We start from the raw sequence: 19,880 nt of genomic DNA, 5'->3' as shown, positions 1-19,880 counted from the left end.
TTATTTTTTAGTAATATTCAAAATATTTATTGCAAGTTAGCATTTCAAGGATGAAATTAAGATGCCTTTCAGTTCGAGTTTGGCAATTTTACATATTTGATGTGAAACTCTGCTTTTAAATGTTTCTGGGAGTCTTTACTGTTGCATATGAATAATAAAAACTAAATTTGTATTTTATATTGAAATAAGATATACAGTGTTTTATATGGCAAATATTCTTCTTCCTTTTAAGGGAAGAAGAGAAATATTAAGGTGGATGTTAGTCAAGTAAATCACATTTAAAAGTAACTTTCTAATAGTTGAAAAGTCACTTATGCCATACCTACATGAAGAATAAAGTGAACTGACAGTCATTCAGACAGCCCAGTGGGACATCAAAACTCTCCAAACCTTTCACAATAGGAAAACAAAGGCAGGCCTTCTTAATTATGCTACATGGCAAGTCAAAACATGAATGTAATATCTGAAAAAGCCTGAAAAAACATATCTGGCTAACTAGATCTTTTTGCAGGCAGTGAGAGAGTGGTGGGAAATGTGAATGTGTCTGTGTGGGGTAGTGGCAGGGGGATCAGAATATATGGATACAAGGAAAACTGTGACTCTTGGCAAATTACTTGTTTTGGTGCTCCTCTTCATTTTTTTTAATTATGGCAGAAGACTTTGTTTACACATTTCTAGCTGTATAAAATACAAATTCTTCAGTTATTGCATTTCCATAATACATTGAATTACACGAGAAAATTACATTAAAAAGAGGCGTGATTACAGAAACAAAATGTTACTTAAATATGATATCATCTTATAATTCATAATTATATTTGTAAATATCATGTTTATAAGTAATTTATGAGAAACTAGAGCCATATGCAAAGCTTTTCATAATTAATTTAGTGTTTTATTTTTTAGGTAAGCCATATATTTTATTTCTGTTATTGCATTTTAGGTTTTGGGGTACATGTGAAGAACATGCAAGATTGTTGCACAGGTACACACATGGCAATGTGATTTGCTGTCCTCCTCCCCTTCACCTATCATCTGGTATTTCTCCCCATGCTATCTCTCCCCAGCTCCCCACCCCCCAGCTGTCCCTCCCCTATTTCCCCTCAACAGACCCCAGTGTCCCCTCCCTGTGTCCATGTGTTCTCATTGTTCAACACCCACCTACAAGTGAGAACATGTGGTGTTTGATTTTCTGTTCTTGTGTCAGTTTGCTGAGAATGATGGTTTCCAGGTTCATCCATGTCCCTACAAAGGACACAAACTCATCATTTTTTATGGCTGCATAATATTCCATGGTGTATATGTGCGACATTTTCCCTGTCCAGTCTATTATCAGTAGGCATTTGGGTTGGTTCCAGGTCTTTGCTATTGTAAACAGTGCTGCAATGAACATTTGTGCGCATATTTCCTTATAGTAGAACGATTTATAATCCTTCGGATATATACCCAGTAATGGGATTGCTGGGTCAAATGGAATTTCTATTTCTAGGTCCTTGAGGAATCGCCACACTGTCTTCCACAATGGTTGAACTAATTTACGCTCCCACCAACAGTGTAAAAGTGTTCCTATTCCTCCACATCCTCTCCAGCAACTGTTGTCTCCAGATTTTTAAATGATCACCATTCTAACTGGTGTGAGATGGTATCTCAATGTAGTTTTGATTTGCATCTCTCTGATGACCAGTGATGATGAGCATTTTTTTATATGTTTGTTGGCCTCATGTATATCTTCTTTTGTAAAGTGTCTGTTCATATCCTTTGCCCACTTTTGAATGGGCTTGTTTGTTTTTTTCTTGTAAATCTGTTTGAGTTCTTTGTAAATTCTGGATATCAGCCCTTTGTCAGATGGGTAGACTGCAAAATTTTTTTCCCATTCTGTTGGTTGCCGATTCACTCTAGTGACTGTTTCTTTTGCCATGCAGAAGCTGTGGAGTTTGATTAGGTCCCATTTGTCTATTTTGGCTTTTGTTGCCAATGCTTTTGGTGTTTTGGTCATGAAGTCCTTGCCTTTGCCTATGTCCTGAATGGTTTTGCCTAGGTTTTCTTCTAGGGTTTTTATGGTGTTAGGTCTTATGTTTAAGTCTTTAATTCATCTGGAGTTAATTTTAGTGTAAGGTGTCAGGAAGGGGTCCAGTTTCTGCTTTCTGCACATGGCTAGCCAGTTTTCCCAACATCATTTATTAAACAGGGAATTCTTTCTCCATTGCTTGTTTTTGTCAGGTTTGTCAAAGATTGGATGGTTGTAGATATGTTGTGTTGCCTCCAATGCCTCTGTTCTGTTCCATTGGTCTATATCTCTGTTTTGGTACCAGTACAATGCTGTTTTGATTACTGTAGCCTTGTTAGTTTGAAGTCCAGTAGTGTGATGCCTCCCACTTTGTCCTTTTTGCTTAGAATTGACTTGGCTATGTGGGCTCTCTTTTGGTTCCATATGAAGTTGAAGGTGTTTTTTTCCAGTTCTGTGAAGAAGATCATTGGTAGCTTGATGGGAATAGCGTTGAATCTATAAATTACTTTGGGCAGTATGGCAATTTTCACAATATTGATTCTTCCTAACCATGAACATGGAATTCTTGAGTCAATGAATGCTGGACCATCCCTGAGGCCTGCAGAGGAGACATGATGTGTATTAAACAAAATGGTGGGTATTTATGCATCCCCCGAGCAAACCCCACGTATCGAGGGCCCTACTTGAACCCCTATTTGACCCCCACTCAGGTCCATACCCAGCAGCTGCCCCACTGCTCTCAGCTCCAAACTATTCCACAATCTCCAGGCCTCTTATATGCCACTTTGGATACCAGATGAAGGCAACCAGTGTGTGGATGTGGACGAGTGTACAACAGATTCCCACCAGTGCAACTCTACCCAGATCTGCATCAACACTGAAGGCAGGTACCCCTGCTCCTGCACCGATGGATACTGGCTACTGGAAGGCCAGTGCTTAGATATTGATGAGTGTCACTATGGTACTGCCAGCAGCTCTGTGCGAATGTTCCTGGATCCTACTCTTGTACATGCAACCCTGGTTTTACCCTCAATGAGGATGGAAGCTCTTGCCAAGATGTGAACGAGTGTGTAACTGAGGACCCCTGTGTGCAAACCTGCATCAACACCTACGGCTCTATCGTCTGCCACTGTGACCTAGGATATGAACTTGAGGAAGATGGTGTTCACTGCAGTGATGTGGATGAGTGCAGCTTCTCTGAGTTCCTCTGCCAACATGAATGTGTGAACCAGCCCGGCATGTACTTCTGCTCCTGCCCTTCAGGCTACATCCTACTGGATGACAACCGAAGCCACCAGGACATCAATGAATGTGAGCACAGAAAGCACACATGAAACCTGCAGCAGACTTGCTACAATTTACAAGGGGGCTTCAAACGCATTGACCCCATCCGATGTGAGGAGCCTTATCTGAGGATCAGCCATAACCGCTGTATGTGTCCTGCTGAGAACCCTGGCTGCAGAGACAAGCCCTTTACCATCTTGTACCTGGACGTGGATGTGGTGTCAGGACACTCCGTTCCTGCTGACATCTTCCAAATGCAAGCCACGACCTGCTACCCTGGTGCTTATTACCTTTTCCAGATAAAATCTGGGAACGAGGACAGAGAATTTTATGTGCAGCAAATGGGCCCCATCAGCGCCATCCTAGTGATGACGCGCCCCCTCAAAGGGCCCCGGGAAATCCAGCTGGACTTGGAAATGATCACTGTCAACACTGTCATCAACTTCAGAGGCAGCTCTGTGGTCCCACTGTGGATATATGTGTCTCAGTACCCATTCTGAGCCTTGGGCTGGAGCCTCTGATGCTGCCTCTCATCAGCACCAAGGGACAGGAGAAGAGAGGAGAGGAAACAACAGAGAGAATGAGAGTGACACAGACGTTATGCATTTCCTGCTGAACATTTCCCCAAAGAGTCAGCCCCGACGTCCTGACTCCCACCAGTACTATTGCAGACCTGTCGCCCTGAAGGACATGCCACCCCCAGTTCCTATGATGCAGTTATCAAAAAGTATTATCACTGGCTCCCTGATATAAGATTGTTGGTGATTTTTCAAGGCCTTCAGTTTATTTCCATGTTTTTTAAGGAACATAGATTAGGTTTGTGGTGGTCTATGTTCAAAGACTGTGAACAGCTTGCTGTCACCTCTTCCACTCCTTCTCTCACTGTGTTGCTGCTTTGCAAAGACCTGGGAGCTGGTGGGGAATGCTCGGAGTAGCTAGTTTGCTTTTTGCATACCCTGAGAAGGCTATGTAAACAAACCGCAGCAGTATCGAAGGGTTTTCAGAGAATGAATTTCAAAACCATGTCTGGTATTTTCAGCCATAAAAGAAGATTGAATTGCCCTTAAATTTGTATCACTGTTTAATCCTGTCTTGTTCATTTTGAGTATTAAAAAAAAAATAAGTTGTAGAATTCCTTCCAAAGGCCTTCAGACATGTGCTATGTTCTCTTTTCCCAAACCCAGCCTCCTCTCCATTTTAGAACAATGTTTTCTTTGAGGACTCCTTAATCTTGCTTTCTTTAGAATTTTTACCCAATTGTATTGGAAGGCAGAGGTCTCCAAACTGATTAAATATTTTAAGAGAAAAAAAAAACCTATCTGGTCAAGACAGGAGCCTGATTTATCTTGTTCACAGCTATATTCCTCAGCACCTAGCACAGTTTCAGGTGCTCAATACACGTTTGTTGAATGAATAAATTTGACCTTATTTATTCTTAAAAGGAAGTCATAGAAGGTGTTTACTTGGTTATAGAATACTTTTTTCTTTGGTTGATTGTTGGTTTCAATGGTATTTGCCAATTCATTTGCATTGTATCAAAATGTAAAACTTGACATCTTTGTGAAATCTGGAGGCTTCCATTTTTATGTCATCATGCACCTAATCTCTAGAAAGAAACTGGAAGTAATACATATTAGGCTGTGATTTTCTAATTTTGAAAAGTGGTTGATTTTGGTGATTATGTGATGCTGCAAAGAGGTGCTGTGGTGGCTGTGCAGGTATTACTTGATATTGAGTCAACTCAGGGCTCTCTTGGGGAAAACTAAACCGTCAATTGAGATCTTGATAAAATAAGATGGTGGCTCAGTGGTGCTGTTTTTTCTTAGGAATATAAAAATTTCCTTTTTCTGAGGTTACATCTTTTTTATAATCTTTGTTTTGAAGTGGAAGACCAAGCAGTCAGAATGAACTTCTGGGTTTTAATTAAGGATACATCATGGTATAACTAAAAGAGTATGAGCTTCATTTTAAAAGGACCAGCAGAATCCTAGCTTCATAAATTAACTGCATGATTTTGAGCAAGTTGTTTAATGTCTATTGACCTCAGTTTTTCATCTATAAAATGCAACTGTGTGTCTCCTAAGGTGGTTGTGAGGATCAGGTGAAATTTATATTTCAAGTGTCCAGCACAATGTTTGGCAGATAAAGTACTCAATAAAGGTTATCTATCAATAAAAATCAATACAACATTAAAATCATTATATTTTAGAAATAGCAGAAAAGTAGATCAGTTTTAAAATCAGCAGGTAGAATAAAAAAAACCAAAAAAAAAACCTGATACTTTTTTTCTGAGTTTAAGTTAAACACCCATATGAATTTATTAAATCCAGACTGTGTTAAAGGGTGGTGGTAGGGGGGAAGTGGTTGAGGGATGAGGGACAAGATGATGGACGGCCATGGGCATCCCGTAGTGGGGCCTGGCCCCAGCCCCATCCCCACCCACCCCCTTGGCAGCACCACTTCAGCTTCACCATGATTCCCAGTGGTGCTGGGCTGGCAGGGCGAGATGGCTGGAAACACAGAGGGACAGACGGCACCTCCACACACAAGCCCTGGCCTGCCCTGGCCTGCCCTGGCCCCTACATCACATGCTGGTCCCTGACCCAAGGTGAGCCTCCTGCCACCCTGGCCTGATCTATCTAGGGAAAGGGCAACAGGGAGAGGGGGTGAGGGGGCCAGGGCACAGCGGTTGTGGTCACCAGGAACCGGAACAGGCAAGGACCAGTTGTGACTAATTCTTTTTATTGTCCTCTGCTGGCTTTGGAGGGGCCTCCTGGGGCTCACTGGCAGGGCTGGCCCCCTGGGTGGGCTTGGTGGGCAGGGATGTGGAGGCCTCCTCCCTGGTAGCAGTGGTCATGGTGGGTGAAGGTGCAGGCATGAGGGACCCTGCTGCTGTGGGAACCTCGGCCACAGGGGTGGAGGCTATGGGGTCCTCTCCACTCATGACAAACGTGTTGACCTGAGTGGGGTCGACACGGTAGATCCTCCATTGGTAGAGGTAGATGAAGAAAACCACATCATCCCTCAGGCAGCCAATCTGGTACATAACAGGCATCTTGATGACAGAGGCAAACAGGTCATCGATGAAGGTGTTGAGGGCCTTGTAGTTGAGCATGCGCCATGGCAGGTGGGCCACGGACTTGAGCTTGTAGTTGATGAAGAGCTAGGGCATCATGGTAATGAAGCCAAAGGTCAGCAGGAAGCCGTAGAGCATGCTGAGCACCCAGGAGTACCAGCCCTTGTGCTCCAGGTACAGAAGGCTGTAGACAGCGTAGTAGCCCAGGAGTGGGAAGAGGATCCAGGACAGGCACTGGAATGCCATATCATCATACACCTAGGTCGAGGACTCGATATGCGTGGACTTGTCTTTGAATGACATGTGGGAGAAGATACCTGCCACCCTGTGTTCCCGGTCCAGCTGGACATCCATTACCTTGGTGATCTTCCAGAGGTTGAAGATGGGCTATCAGTGCACCTTTGGCGTGCTGCAGGCCAGTCAGCATGGCGTGGCCTGGATGCAGAGGCAGGCCATCATCCTGGCCACAGCCCCTGGAGAGAAGCTCCCCCTGTTCCCGGAGCCACTGCATGTGTTTGTGCCCCGGGCCTGCCAGCTGAGCGTGGTGGTGGATGACAAGAAGTTCTTGAGCAACATAACCAGGTTGAGCTCGGGTCCTTTCTGGACCATCACGGTGCGAGACACGTTGCCTGACCTGCTGGAGGTGCGGAATGGAGCCTCAGCGCTGGAGATCTCCTACAACGGGGAGCCTCAGTCCTGGTTTCAGAGGCAGCTCTGGGGCATACAGTACCAGCCCATCCTCAGGGACCACATCTGTAAGAACATGAGAGCATTGGTGGCTGCCCGCATGTGGCACATCCTCTTGGCCCCTGGCTCAGACTGGCGAGATCTGCCCAACATTGAAGTGCGGCTTGGACAGCACCATGGCCCGGAAGCTGCGGTATACCCACCACGATGGGAAGAATGGTTGCAGCAGCTCCGGGGCCCTCTATGGAATCTGCTCCTGTGTGGAAGATGGCAAAGCCTGCGACTCTACAGCTAAGCAGTTCAACACCCTCATCCCCTGGTGCCTGCCCCACACTGGGAACTGGCACAACCACTGGGCTGGCCTCTAGGGAAGGCTCGAGTGAGACGGCTTCTTCAGCATAACCGTCACCAACCCTGAGCCCATGGACAAGCAGGGCCGCGTGCTCCACTCCGAGCAACACCATGTGGTGAGTGTGCGGGAGTGTGCCCTCTCCCAGGGCTTCCCCGACACCTACCAGCTCTTTGGCAACATCCTGGACAAGCACAGGCAGGTGGCCACTGCCCCTGGCCAAAGCCATTGGCTTGGAGATCAAGCTCTGTGTGTTGGCCAAAGCCTGAGAGAATGCCTCAGCTAGAATAAAGGAGGAGGAAGCTGCTAAGGACTAGTTCTGCCCTCCCATGTTTCTGGCACCAGGAATCCCCAATATGCACTGATATTGTGTTTTTAACATGTCAATCTGTCCGTTCACATGTATGGTACATGGTGCTTGTGGCCTTGGCTGACATGAAGCTGTTGTGTGAGGTTCGCTTATCAACTAATGATTTAGTGATCAAATTGTGCAGTACTTTGTGCATTCTGGATTTTAAGATTTTTATTATGCATTATATCAAATCTACCACTGTATGAGTGGAAATTAAGACTTTAAAATGCAATAAAAAAAAAAAGAGAAAATGTCAAAGGAGAAATCCTCAGACATCACCAAAGAGTTAAGACCTTCAGATTTCATTTGTATTTCTGACAGCAAGAACATTTCTGGTGAGGCACCAGAGGGTATAAAGGCAGAACCATTGACCCCCATGGAAGATGTACTACCACCCAGCCTATCAGGACAGGCCAAATCCGAGGACAGTGACTGTCAAGGAAAAATAGAAACTTGTTGTTCCAGGAAATCTGAAAGGTCTTGCAAAGGTGCTCTTTATATAACCCTGGTGTCTGAAGGCATGCTCACCTCTGCGAGCTAATGTTGACAGAGGGAAACGAAGCTCAGGAAAAGGAAAGTCCTCTGATCATGAAGGGTGATGGAATGAAGAAAGCTGGACATTTAATCAGAGTGGGACCCATGCGAGCAAGAAGTTCAAGAAGACAAAGCCAAAGGGAGACTGTCTCCTTGGCTCCCCAAAGCTGGATGAAGAATTTGAAAAAAAATTCAACAGCCTTCTGCAATATAGACCTGTTACATTTGACCAGAAAAGTGTTCCTGTCCCAAGAAAAAAGAAGACTGGAAATGTGTCCTCAGAACCGACTAAAACCAGTGAAGGTTAGATGTGACCTGTACCTTCCTGCCATGTGGTCAGAATCTCAACTGACCCTTCAGCTAAGTTTCTGCAGCTCCCTTTAGACATGTAATTGGATTTGGAAATGAGGCAACAGGGAGTTAGAATCTCAAGTTGCTTTCCAAGTTTATCTTTGTTTCTTGCTTTTTTCCTTCTTTTCTTTTTTTTATTTGCATTTTAGGTTTTGGGGTACATGTGCAGAACATGCAAGATAGTTGCATAGGTAAACACATGGCAGTGTGTTTTGCTGCCTTCCTCCCCTTCACCCACATTTGGCATTTCTCCCCATGCTATTCCTCCCAAGCTCCCCCCTCGCTGTCCCTCCCCTATTCCCCCAATAGACCCCAGTGTGTTGTGCTCTCTTCCCTGTGTCCATGTGTTCTCATTGTTCATCACCCACCTATGAGTGAGAATATGCAGTATTTCATTTTCTGTTCTTGTGTCAGTTTGCTGAGAATAATGTTCTCCAGATTCATCCATGTTCCTACAAACGACATGAACTCATCATTTTTGATTGCTGCACAATATTCCATGGTGTATATGTGCCACATTTTCCCAGTCCAGTCTATAATCGATGGACATTTGGGTTGGTTCCAGGTCTTTGCTATTGAAAACAGTGCTGCAATGATGAACATTCGTGTGCATGTGTCCTTAGAGTAGACCGATTTATGGTTCTTTAGATATATACCCAGTAATGGGATTGCTGGGTCAAATGAAATTTCTATTTCTAGGTCATTGAGGAATCGCCACACTGTCTTCCACAATGGTTGAACTAATTTACACTCCCACCAGCAGTGTAAAAGTGTTCCTATTTCTCGACATCCTCTCCAGCATCTGTTGTCTCCAGATTTTTAAATGATCACCATTCTAACTGGCGTGAGATGGTATCTCAATGTGGTTTTGATTTGCATTTCTCTAATGACCAGTGATGAGCATTTTTTCATATGATTGTTGGCCTCATGTATGTCTTCTTTTGTAAAGTGTCTGTTCATATCCTTTGCCCACTTTTGAATGGGCTTGTTTGTTTTTTTCTTGTAAGTCTGTTTGAGTTCTTTGTAAATTCCGGATAACAGCCCTTTGTCAGATGGGTAAACTGCAAAAATTTTTTCCCATTCTATTGGCTGCTGATTCACTCTAGTGACTGTTTCTTTTGCCGTACAGAAGCTGTGGAGTTTCATTAGGTCCCATTTGTCTATTTTAGCTTTTGTTGCCAATGCTTTTGGTGTCTTGGTCATGAAGTCCTTGCCTACTCCTATGTCCTGAATGGTTTTGCCTAGATTTTCTTCCAGGGTTTTTATGGTACCAGGCCTTATGTTTAAGTCTTTAATCCATCTGGAGTTAATTTTAGTTTAAGGTGTCAGGAAGGGGTTCAATTTCTGCTTTCTGCACATGGCTAGCCAGTTTTCCCAACACTATTTATTAAAACAGGGAGTCCTTCCCATTGCTTGTTTTTGTCAGGTTTATCAAAGATTGTATGGTTGTAGATATGTTGTGTTGCCTCTGATGCCTCTGTTCTGTTCCATTGGTCTATATCTCTGTTTTGGTACCAGTACAATGCTGTTTTGATTACTGTAGCCTTGTAGTATAGTTTGAAATCCGGTAGTGTGATGCCTCCTGCTGTGTTCTTTTTGCTTAGAATTGACTTGGCTATGTGGGCTCTCTTTTGGTTCCATATGAAGTTCAAGGTGGTTTTTTCCAGTTCTGTGAAGAAAGTCAGTGGTAGCTTGATGGGGATAGCGTTGAGTCTATAAATTACTTTGGGCCATATGGCCATTTTCACGATATTGATTGTTCCTAACCATGAACATGGAATGTTTCTCCATCTCCTTGTGTCCTCTCTTATTTCGTTGAGCAGTGGTTTGTAGTTCTCCTTGAAGAGGTCCCTTACGTTCCTTGTGAGTTGTATTCCAAGGTATTTTATTCTCTTTGTAGCAATTGTGAATGACAGTTCATTCTTGATTTGGCTCTTTTTAAGTCTGTTATTGGTGTATAGGAATGCTTGTGATTTTTGCACATTGATTTGATATCCTGAGACCTTGCTGAAGTTGCTTATCAGTTTCAGGAATTTTTGGGCTGTGACAATGGGGTGTTCTAGATATACTATCATGTCGTCTGCAAATAGAGACAATTTGGCTTCCTCCTTTCCTATTTCAATACCCTTTATTTCTTTTTCTTGCCTGATTGCTCTGGCTAGAACTTCCAGTACTATATTGAATAGGAGGTGAAAGAGGGCATCCTTGTCTAGTGCCAGATTTCAAAGGGAATGCTTCCAGTTTTTGCCCATTCAGTATGATATTGGCTGTTGGTTTGTCACAAATATCTTTTATTATTTTGAGATACGTTTCATCGATACCGAGTTTATTGAGGGTTTTTAGCATAAAGGGCTGTTGAATTTTTTCAAATGCCTTCTCTGTGTCAATTGAGATAATCATGTGGTTTTTGTTTTTGGTACTGTTTATGTGGTGTATTACGTTTACAGACTTGCGTATGTTAAACCAGCCTTGCATCCCCGGGATGAATCCTAATTGATCATGATGGATAAGCTGTTGGATGTGCTGTTGCAATCAGCTTGCTAGTATTTTATTGAAGATTTTTGCATCTATGTTCATCATGGATATTGTCCTGAAGTTTTCTTTCCTTGTTGAGTTTTGCTGGGTGTTGGTATCAGGATGACGTTGGTCTCATAAAATGGTTTGGGAAGGATTCCTTCTTTTTGGATTATTTGGAATAGTTTCAGAAGGAATGGTACCAGCTCCTCATTGTGTGTCTGGTAGAATTTGGCTGTGAACCCATCTGGACCTGGGCTTTTTTTGTGTGGTAGGCTCTTAATTACTGCCTCAACTTCAGACCTTGTTATTGATCTATTCATATTTTCGGCTTCCTCCTGGTTTAGGCTTGGGAGGACACAAGTGTCCAGGAATTTATCCATTTCTTCGAGGTTTACTAGTTTATGTACATAGAGTTGTTTGTAATATTCTCTGATGATGGTTTAAATTTCTGTGGAATATGTGGTGATTTCCCCTTTATCGTTTTTTATTGCATCTATTTGGTTATTCTCTGTTTTCTTTTTTATCAGTCTGTCTAGTGGTCTGTCTTTTTTTGTTGACCTTTTCAATAAACCAGCTCTTGGATTTATTGATTTTTTGAAGGGTTTTTTGTGTCTCTATCTCCTTCAGTTCAGCTCTGATCTTAGTTATTTCTTGTCTTCTACTGGGTTTTGAGGTTTTTGATCCTGCTCCTCTAGCTCTTTCAATTTTGATGATAGGGTGTCAATTTTGGATCTCTCTACTCTTCTCATGTCAACATTTATTGCTATATACTTTCCTCTAGAGACTGCTTTAAATGTGTCCCAGAGATTCTGGTATGTTTTTTCTTCGTTCTCGTTGGTTTAGAAGAACTTCTTTACTTCTGCCTTCATTTCATTGTTTATCCGGTCAACATTCAAGATCCAGTTGTTCAGTTTCCATGAAGCTGTGTAGTTCTGGGTTAGTTTCTGAATTCTGAGTTCTAACTTGATTGCACTATGGTCTGAGAAACTGTTTGTTATGATTTCCGTTGTTTTGCATTTGCTGAGGAGTACTTTACTTCCAATTATGTGGTCAGTTTTAGAGTAGGTGTGATGTGGTGCTGAGAAGAATGTATATTCTGTATATTTGGGGTGGAGAGTTCTGTAAATGTCTATCAGGTTTGCTTGTTCCAGGTCTGAGTTGAAGCCTTGGATTTCCTTGTTAATTTTCTGTCTGGTTGATCTAATATTGACAGTGGAGTGTTAAAGTCTCCCAGTATTATTGTGTGGGAGTCTAAGTCTCTTTATAAGTCGTTAAGAACTTACCTTATATATCTGGGTGCTCCTGTATTCGGTCCATATATATTTAGAATCATTAGCTCTTCTTGTTGTATCGATCCTTTTGCCATTATGTAATGTCCTTCTTTGTCTCTTTTGATCTTTGTTGCTTTAAAGTCTATTTTATCAGAGATGAGAATTGCAACTCCTGCTTTTCTTTTGCTCTCCATTTGCTTGGTAAATCTTCCTCCAGTCCTTTATTTTGAGCCTTTCTGTATCCTTGCATATGAGATAGGTTTCCTGGATACAGCACACTGATGGGTTTTGGCTTTTTATCCAATTTTCCAGTCTGTGTCTTTTGATCAGTGCATTTAGTCCATTTCCATTTAGGGTTAATATTGTTATGTGTGAATTTGATACTGCCATTTTGATGCTAGCTGGCTGTTTTGCCCGTTAGTTGATGCAGATTCTTCACTTTGTTGATGCTTTTTAGCACTTGGTATGTTTTTGGAATGGCTGGTACTCATTGTTCCTTTCTATGTGTAGTGCCTCTTTCAGCAGCTCTTGTAAAGCAGGCCTGGTGGTGACAAAATCTCTCAGTACTTGCTTGTTTGCAAAGGATTTTATTTTTCCTTCACTTCTGAAGCTCAGTTTGGCTGGATATGAAATTCTGGATTGAAAGTTCTTTTGTTTAAGGATGTTGAATATTGGCCCCCACTCTCTTCTGGCTTGTAGGGTTTTTGCCAAGAGATCTGCTGTGAGTTTGATGGGCTTCCCTTTGAGGGTGACCTGACCTTTCTCTCTGGCTGCCCTTAGCATTTTCTCTTTCATTTCAACCCTGGTGAATTTGATGATTATGTGCCTTGGGGTTGCTCTTCTTGTGGAATATCTTTGTGGTGCTCTCTCTATTTCCTGGACTTGAATATTGGCCTGCCTTGCTAGGTTGGGGAAATTCTCCAGGATAATATCCTGAAGAGTATTTTCCAGCTTGGATTCATTCTCTTCATCACATTCAGGTACACCTATCAAATGTAGATTAGGTCTCTTCACATAGTCCCACATTTCTTGGAGACTTTGTTCATTCCTTTTTGCACTTTTTTCTCTAATCTTGGCTTCTCGTTTTATTTCATTGAGTTGATCTTCGACTTCTGATATTCTTTCTTCTGCTTGGTCAATTCAGCTGCTGAAACTTGTGCATGCTTCGTGAAGTTCTCGTGTTGTGTTTTTCAGCTCCTTCAATTCACTCATATTCCTCTCTAAGTTGTTCATTCTTGTTATCATTTCCTCGAATCTTTTTTCAAATCTTTTTTCAAGGTTCTTAGTTTCTTTGCATTGATTTACAACATGTTCTTTTAGCTCATGGAAGTTTCTCATTACCCACCTTATGAAGTTTGATTCTGTCATTTCATCACACTCATTCTCTGTCCAGCTTTGTTCCCTTGCTGGTGAGGAGTTTTGGTCCTTTGGAAGAGGCGAGGTGTTCTGGTTTCGGGTGTTTCTCTCTTTTTTGCACTGGTTTCTTCCCATCTTTGTGGATTTATCCATCTGCCATCTGAGTGGTTGCTGATTTTCTGATTGGGTCTCTGAGTGGATGTCCAGATTGTTGATGATGAAGTATTTCTGTTTCTCAGTTTTCCTTCTAACAGTCTGGCCCCACTGCTGTACGACTGCTGAGGTCCACTCCAGGCCCTGCTTGCCTGGGGGAACTCCTGTACAGCTGCAGAACCGTGAGGGTTGCTACCAGATTATTCTTCTGCTATCTTTGTCCCTGAATCATGCCTGCCAAATGTCAGTCTGATCAGTTCTTTGTGAGGTGACTCTTTGGATATAAGGGGTCAGGGAGCTGCTTGAGAAGACAGTCTGTACTTTATAGGAGCTCTAGTGTTGAGCTGTGAGCTCCATTGTTCATTCAGGGCTGCTAGGCAGGTTCTTTTAAGTCTACTGCAGCAGAACTCATAAAGCCCCCCTTTTTTTTCCTCAGGTGCTCTGTCCTGGGGAGTTAGGGCTTTATTTATGAGTATCCATTGCACTTTCCTGCCCAGCGACGAGGCAGTTTAGTCGCTGCCTGCCTGTAGTGGCTATCATGAGCTTCCATGGGCTCTGCCCTTCTTCTGTGGGCTCTGCCCTGCTGCCGTTTGTAATTCCCTGTAGCTCTGTTTATATGGGTGTGGTTAGAACTGCAGTGGTGATGGTGGCCTGCCTCTGTAGTGGCAGACTCTTTCTGTTATGGTGGTTTGCCTTGGCAATGGCAGGCTGCATCAACAATGGCAGTGGACCTCTGTGGGGGTCACATGCCTCAGTAGTGGCGGACGCCCCCCCACACTGAGCTGCACCGTTTTGGGTTCAGCTGTTCTTGCCATGAAACTCTCAACCTCGAGTGTTTCCAATTGCTGTTTTGTTTGTTATTGTGGGGGTGGGACCCACTGAGCCTGATCACCTGGCTCCCTGCCTCAGAGCCCCCCCTTTTTTTAAGTTGAACAGTTGACTCTCTCCCAGGTGTTCCAGTCGCCTGCTCAAGGGTGCTGGGATCTGTGTGATTTCCTGTGCAGCGACCCACTGTGCCGGCTCAAACCACGTTGCTGCCCAGGAATCTCCTGGCCTGGCTTTCTGTTTAAGTCCTGTTTAATCAGATGAATGTGCTAATCTGCCTTCCGAAATCTGCAATTGCCGGTTTAACAGGGCAACCAAACCAGTGTATTTTGTACGGAGTGTCGCTGCACTGAGGCCTCAGCCCAAAGAGCTGTGCCAGCCCAAACTGCCATGCTGGTGGCCCATGGGGCTCTTACACCTGGGAATCTAGTCTGTGGACAATAAAGATCCATATGGAAATGCGGCGTCCACTCACCCTCTGCAGATTAACCGGGAGCTGCAGTCCTGAGTTGGTCCTACAGTGCCATCTTCCTCCTTCCTCCTTTTTCCTTATTTTCTGTGGCCCCTTTCCATTGGCATCTCAGTCTGTATATTTGCCGGTAAAGGTGTAGCAAAGCTTTTGCAAAAATGTTACACATGGTCTTCAACCTCTTGCTCTCCAGAATTCTAATTTGGGGTGTTAACCTTTTCTTGAACAGAAACTGCTGGTTGAGTCCAGTTCTTCTGTTCCTTGTGTCCTGTCCACAACAGGTTGAACTCTCGGACTGTAAGTCATTCTTTTCACCTGATAAGCAGATGCTAACTCCTATTTACTGGCATTATAGACCAAAGAAAATAAAACTGCCTGAAATCTTCCAGCCAAAAAAAAAAAAAAAAATCAAAGTAAAAAGAATGACTAATAGCAGCTTCACCTTTTTTTCCCAACAAAGTCAGTGTACTACATTCCAGAACACCAGACAAATACAGATTTGCTCACATTAAAGTACAATTAATACTTTTTTTAAAAGAGCCCACTACTTTAAGCAAAAACAACTCTCTTGGAAAAAAAAGGTTCTATTGAAGTGTTAAAAATGCAAGCTAGGCATTGCTGTTCTCTGCTGATTTTTTTTTTTTTTAAAAAAAGAACAACTTTAAACAACCAAAATGGCTACAATGGACCCAACTCTACCAGAATGTATCAAAGCAATGTGAATAACCGAGCAGGGCAGCTACTGTTCTGAGCATGCAGGACTTCTTTCCATTATTACATACAGTCAGGGATGGCAGAGTCAACAATGTGACTCAAGTAGTTACTGAGAGGCTGAATTTACAAAAGGGTTTCTGGACCCTGCATCCAAACAGCTGCTACATGTCCCCTGTGTCGACCACCTGCTAAAAAAGCTGACCTCTGAATGAAACAAATCTAATTACTGATGGCAGCTTCATTACAAATGAATTGTTCCACAGTTCATAGGAACTGATGTGAAATTTCAATGCATTTCATTACCTTCCTGCCACATCATATTTACTGACTGAAACTTCCCCCTGGAAATAAATATACAACTTCCCCCAAGAAAACCAACGCCCTGGCATCAGGAGGTTATATGCATCTGCAAAAACTTAGAGAGAGGTCTTCCCTATGGCTCCTGCAGGAAGAAATGTTTCTCATCTCTAGAGCTAACATTCAGTTACAAAGGAGACCTTTTCCAGGGACACATTATCCAGTTCTCCAGGCAAGCCGTTATCAAGAGAATTTTAAAAGAAATGCTGCTGAGGAGGAGAAGGCAGCAGCATCAAGCCCAGCTGCGCAAAGGGCGGGCTTCCCGAAACGCAGGGCCCTCCCAGGTCTCCAAGTCTGGACACAGCTGGGAAAAACAGACTCATCATCATCATCAGGATGGTGGGTAAATACCTGTCACCTCCCCCCCCACCCTCCTACCCTGACACATTACAAAGAAGTTATTAATGTCTACACCTTAGATCGAAATAACGGTGGTTCTACCTTCACCCCCCCCCCGCCCCAACTAGGTATTTCTAATTCTCCTACCGGATGCACACAAACTACTTGTTAATAATAACGCAAAGATAAAGATACACACACAGAACTAAATGCTGAAGAGGCTAACGGAATTTCTTTCAACTAGGTTTAAACAGAAATATTCAATCCTCATAGGGAAAAAAAAAAAAATCAGCCCTAGAGAGAGCCGGTCAGTGAAAGTGCAGAGAGACTGGAGCAGGCGACCTAGGGGGAAGGGCGAAGCCTGGCGCTGCGCGATTCCACATGGAAGAGTGACCTCTGGAGGCACCCGACGCACAGTGGTGCCCGTGGGCTCCCCGGGTTGCCTCTCCCGGACTCTGGGGCCCGCGGCTGCGCGAGGTCCTAGCCCGGCCTCACCTGGCGCCTTTCAAGCCGGCTTCAAAGCAAAGATGCTGCAGCCAGTACGTCATCAGCAAATACAAGAATCTACATTAAAAATCGGATTCACGCAAAAGCAGACGAGGCTGCGCTGAGGAACTTCTCGGTATGAGCGGCGTTGGAAGTGCCTTCTAGCATCATACAAACATTTGTTTAAACCGATTGGTAACCGGCGTTTTTGCCCTTTTCGTGAAGGGATTCTTGGTTAACATGATAGTGAATCTGAAATTTAACACTTTTAAGAGAATGGACACACTCCCTTAATTAAGACGTGATTTCTAAATCAGCCCCCCCCCATTTCTTTTCTCCTAAAACCAGGCCCAACTTGCTCAACTTCAGTTAGGCAGTGGATTTTGCTTCTGATAGCAAACGTTTACTCCAGAAGCCAGCTAATGTCTGCACACTTCTCCAAGTTTCCGGAGACTACAATTCCATGATTCTGTAAAATATCTTTTGGCTGTGACTCGAAATAAGGTGTTATGCAGTGCTGAATGCCCGGATGACGCCGAGTTTTGGCCACACAGGTTTAGGGATGGCATTTTCTAAAATCTGAATGCACTCTGGTGGCCCAAACTGAAAGTTACTCTGCACAAAGCCTGGCTCGCTCCCGCCTGGGGCGTCCGATAAGAGCAGGTCTGATGATCCTAAGGATTCCATTCCTGCCAGGGGTCTCAAGGGCTTCGGGAGCAGTGACGACTGGGCAGGGCCCCAAGCTTTTATAGCAGGTGCCTTACAAATAGGTCAGCTATCGACAACGCATACTCGGGGGCTACCGGCAAAGGAATGAAACGGGAGGCCGAAGTGCAGCGGGCCCTCCGGTAGAAGCCTAAGGCCATCTCCGGGGCATGGAGGAGAGAGCTCACCGCCCGAGTTTCCTGTGGAGCAAGCGAGCTCCCCGCGCACCCTCGGGCTGGCGGCACCAGGCCAAGGCGCTCTGGCTCAGGGGCGCTGCAGTCAGCGCCGCGACTCCAGGCTCCCCTCTCCAGGACGCGCTCCGCGGCCCGCGTCTTGCCGCCCTGGTCGCCCGCCCGCCAGCGGGTCCCGGACCGAGCTCCCCGCGAACGCAGCATCTCAGCCTCTCTCCAGAGCCAGCCAGTCCCTGTGCGCCCGCCAGCCTAGATTGTGGATATGTTACCTTCGTCCTCGAAAACAGGAGAGGGTCAGGTATCGCCATCGGACATCTTCCCGGACGTGACACCCGAGCCGCTAGGAGCTTTTAGCGTCCGGGAGCGCTCGGGGGAAGAAAGGCGAAGAGGCCGTCCCTTTTCCATCCCCGGCGTTGGAAGGCCGAGCGAGGAGTCTCCACTTGGAGTTCGAGGAATTCCAATAGATATGCTCTAAAACTATCGATTTGGAAATCGCAGTTCAGCATAAAACCATCAAAACTCCCCAGCAGTACTTCCACACGGAGTCCCTTCTCACAGCCATGGCGAAGCCACTCCCAGCTCCGCGCACTCCAGGCCAAGAAGGGACGGACGCGACGCAGGCTGGACCCCCAATCCTCCGGGGCAGACAGGCGTGGAAGGCGGCGGGCGCCCGCAGGCAGCTCCGGGGTGGGCTGCGCAGCTCCAGGGGTCGCCCGGCCAGGTGCGCTCGCCCCCGGGGGCCCTCAGGGCGCGAGGCAGGAGCCGACGCGCAGGGCGCGGCGGCGCGGCGCACTGGGGTCTCCGGGGCGCTGCGCTGGACGCAGCTCCGACTGCCGACTCCCATGCGGCTCCAGGGTGCCGGGTCGGCCGCTGCGGGCGGGTGGGCGCGGGGCAGCGGGGCGGCGGGGCGGGAGCAGGGTGGGACACAAAGACCCAGAGCGGAGACGGCCGGCGCGGGCGGCAGGCGTTGCGCCCGGAGCGGGGCCGCCTGTGACTATAGATCCAGTGCAGCGGGCAGCGGCCCGAGCGCACCGGCGCCGTGTCGGCGCGGTTCCAGGTCCCAAAGCGCAGCGCGGAGCGCAGGAGTCTTGCTCTTGTCCAGGCTGGATTGCAATGGCACAGATCTCGGATCACTGCAATCTCCACCTCCCAAGTTCAAGCAATTCTCCTGCCTCAGCCTCCGGAGTAGCTGGGATTACAGGCACGCGCCACCATGCCCAGCTAATTTTTTGTATTTTTAGTAGAGACAGGGTTTCACCATGTTGAACAGGATGGTCTGGATCTCTTGACCTCAGGATCCACCCGCCTCGGCCTCCCAAAGTGCTGGGATTACCGGTGTGAGCCCCTGCACCTGGCCTGCTTCCTGTCTTTTTATCACAAAGTTACTCTTCATTTGAATGTCTGCTTTCCTTGGAACAAATTGCTAGGTTATCAGAATGCAAGGAGACAAGTCATCCTGTCAGGTACAGAATTCAATGCTGTCAAATTTCTTGTATTGGGGAGAATTTTAGGTAGGTGGAAGAAGAACATTTCCCTTCATATAACAGATCAAAAGTGTCATGTCACAAGCATGAGAACCATTTGTCATGCTGAAAGAAACTCCTTTTCTTAAGTTTATGAATAATTACATCGTGAGTGACAAGATAAAAACTGTACTTTTATCTAAGTGCACATGTAATCATGAGTAAAGTGCTTCCTGAAAGATGAGCAAGTATATTGCTTGAAAAATAATCTCACACTTATCTGTCTCACTTAGCAATCAAGCACAAGGAAACGTGTTATTTCTCTAATAATTCAGGCAAGGAAAAATGTGATCAAAGCATGTGTAAAAGCACATTCATAGCTTCTGTCTGTAT

General features: G+C 45.1%; 1 protein-coding gene and 3 pseudogenes across 1 annotated transcript; 3 read left to right on the top strand and 1 right to left on the bottom strand.

Annotated features, from left to right (window-relative positions):
• Positions 1-873: 873 nt before the first annotated feature.
• LOC144579414 (uncharacterized) lies at positions 874-19,427 on the bottom strand. Its single transcript, XM_078350068.1, has 2 exons — positions 18,294-19,427; positions 874-2,606 (listed from the first exon to the last, which is right to left on the bottom strand). Exon 1 carries the CDS (start codon positions 18,866-18,868, stop codon positions 18,524-18,526), a length of 345 nt encoding a protein of 114 aa, XP_078206194.1. The 5' UTR covers positions 18,869-19,427; the 3' UTR covers positions 874-2,606; positions 18,294-18,523.
• Positions 2,620-4,003, top strand: LOC100399320 (fibulin-5 pseudogene; annotated as a pseudogene).
• On the top strand, positions 6,670-7,721 carry LOC100412250 (DNA (cytosine-5)-methyltransferase 1 pseudogene; annotated as a pseudogene).
• LOC100406353 (HMG box transcription factor BBX-like) lies at positions 8,007-17,253 on the top strand (annotated as a pseudogene).
• Positions 19,428-19,880: the final 453 nt, after the last annotated feature.

The sequence above is a fragment of the Callithrix jacchus genome, chromosome 15 (assembly GCF_049354715.1).
Source record: "Callithrix jacchus isolate 240 chromosome 15, calJac240_pri, whole genome shotgun sequence".
Lineage (NCBI taxonomy): Eukaryota > Metazoa > Chordata > Mammalia > Primates > Cebidae > Callithrix > Callithrix jacchus.
Note: the sequence above shows the minus strand (reverse complement) of the source record. Positions and strands in the feature narration are given on the sequence as shown.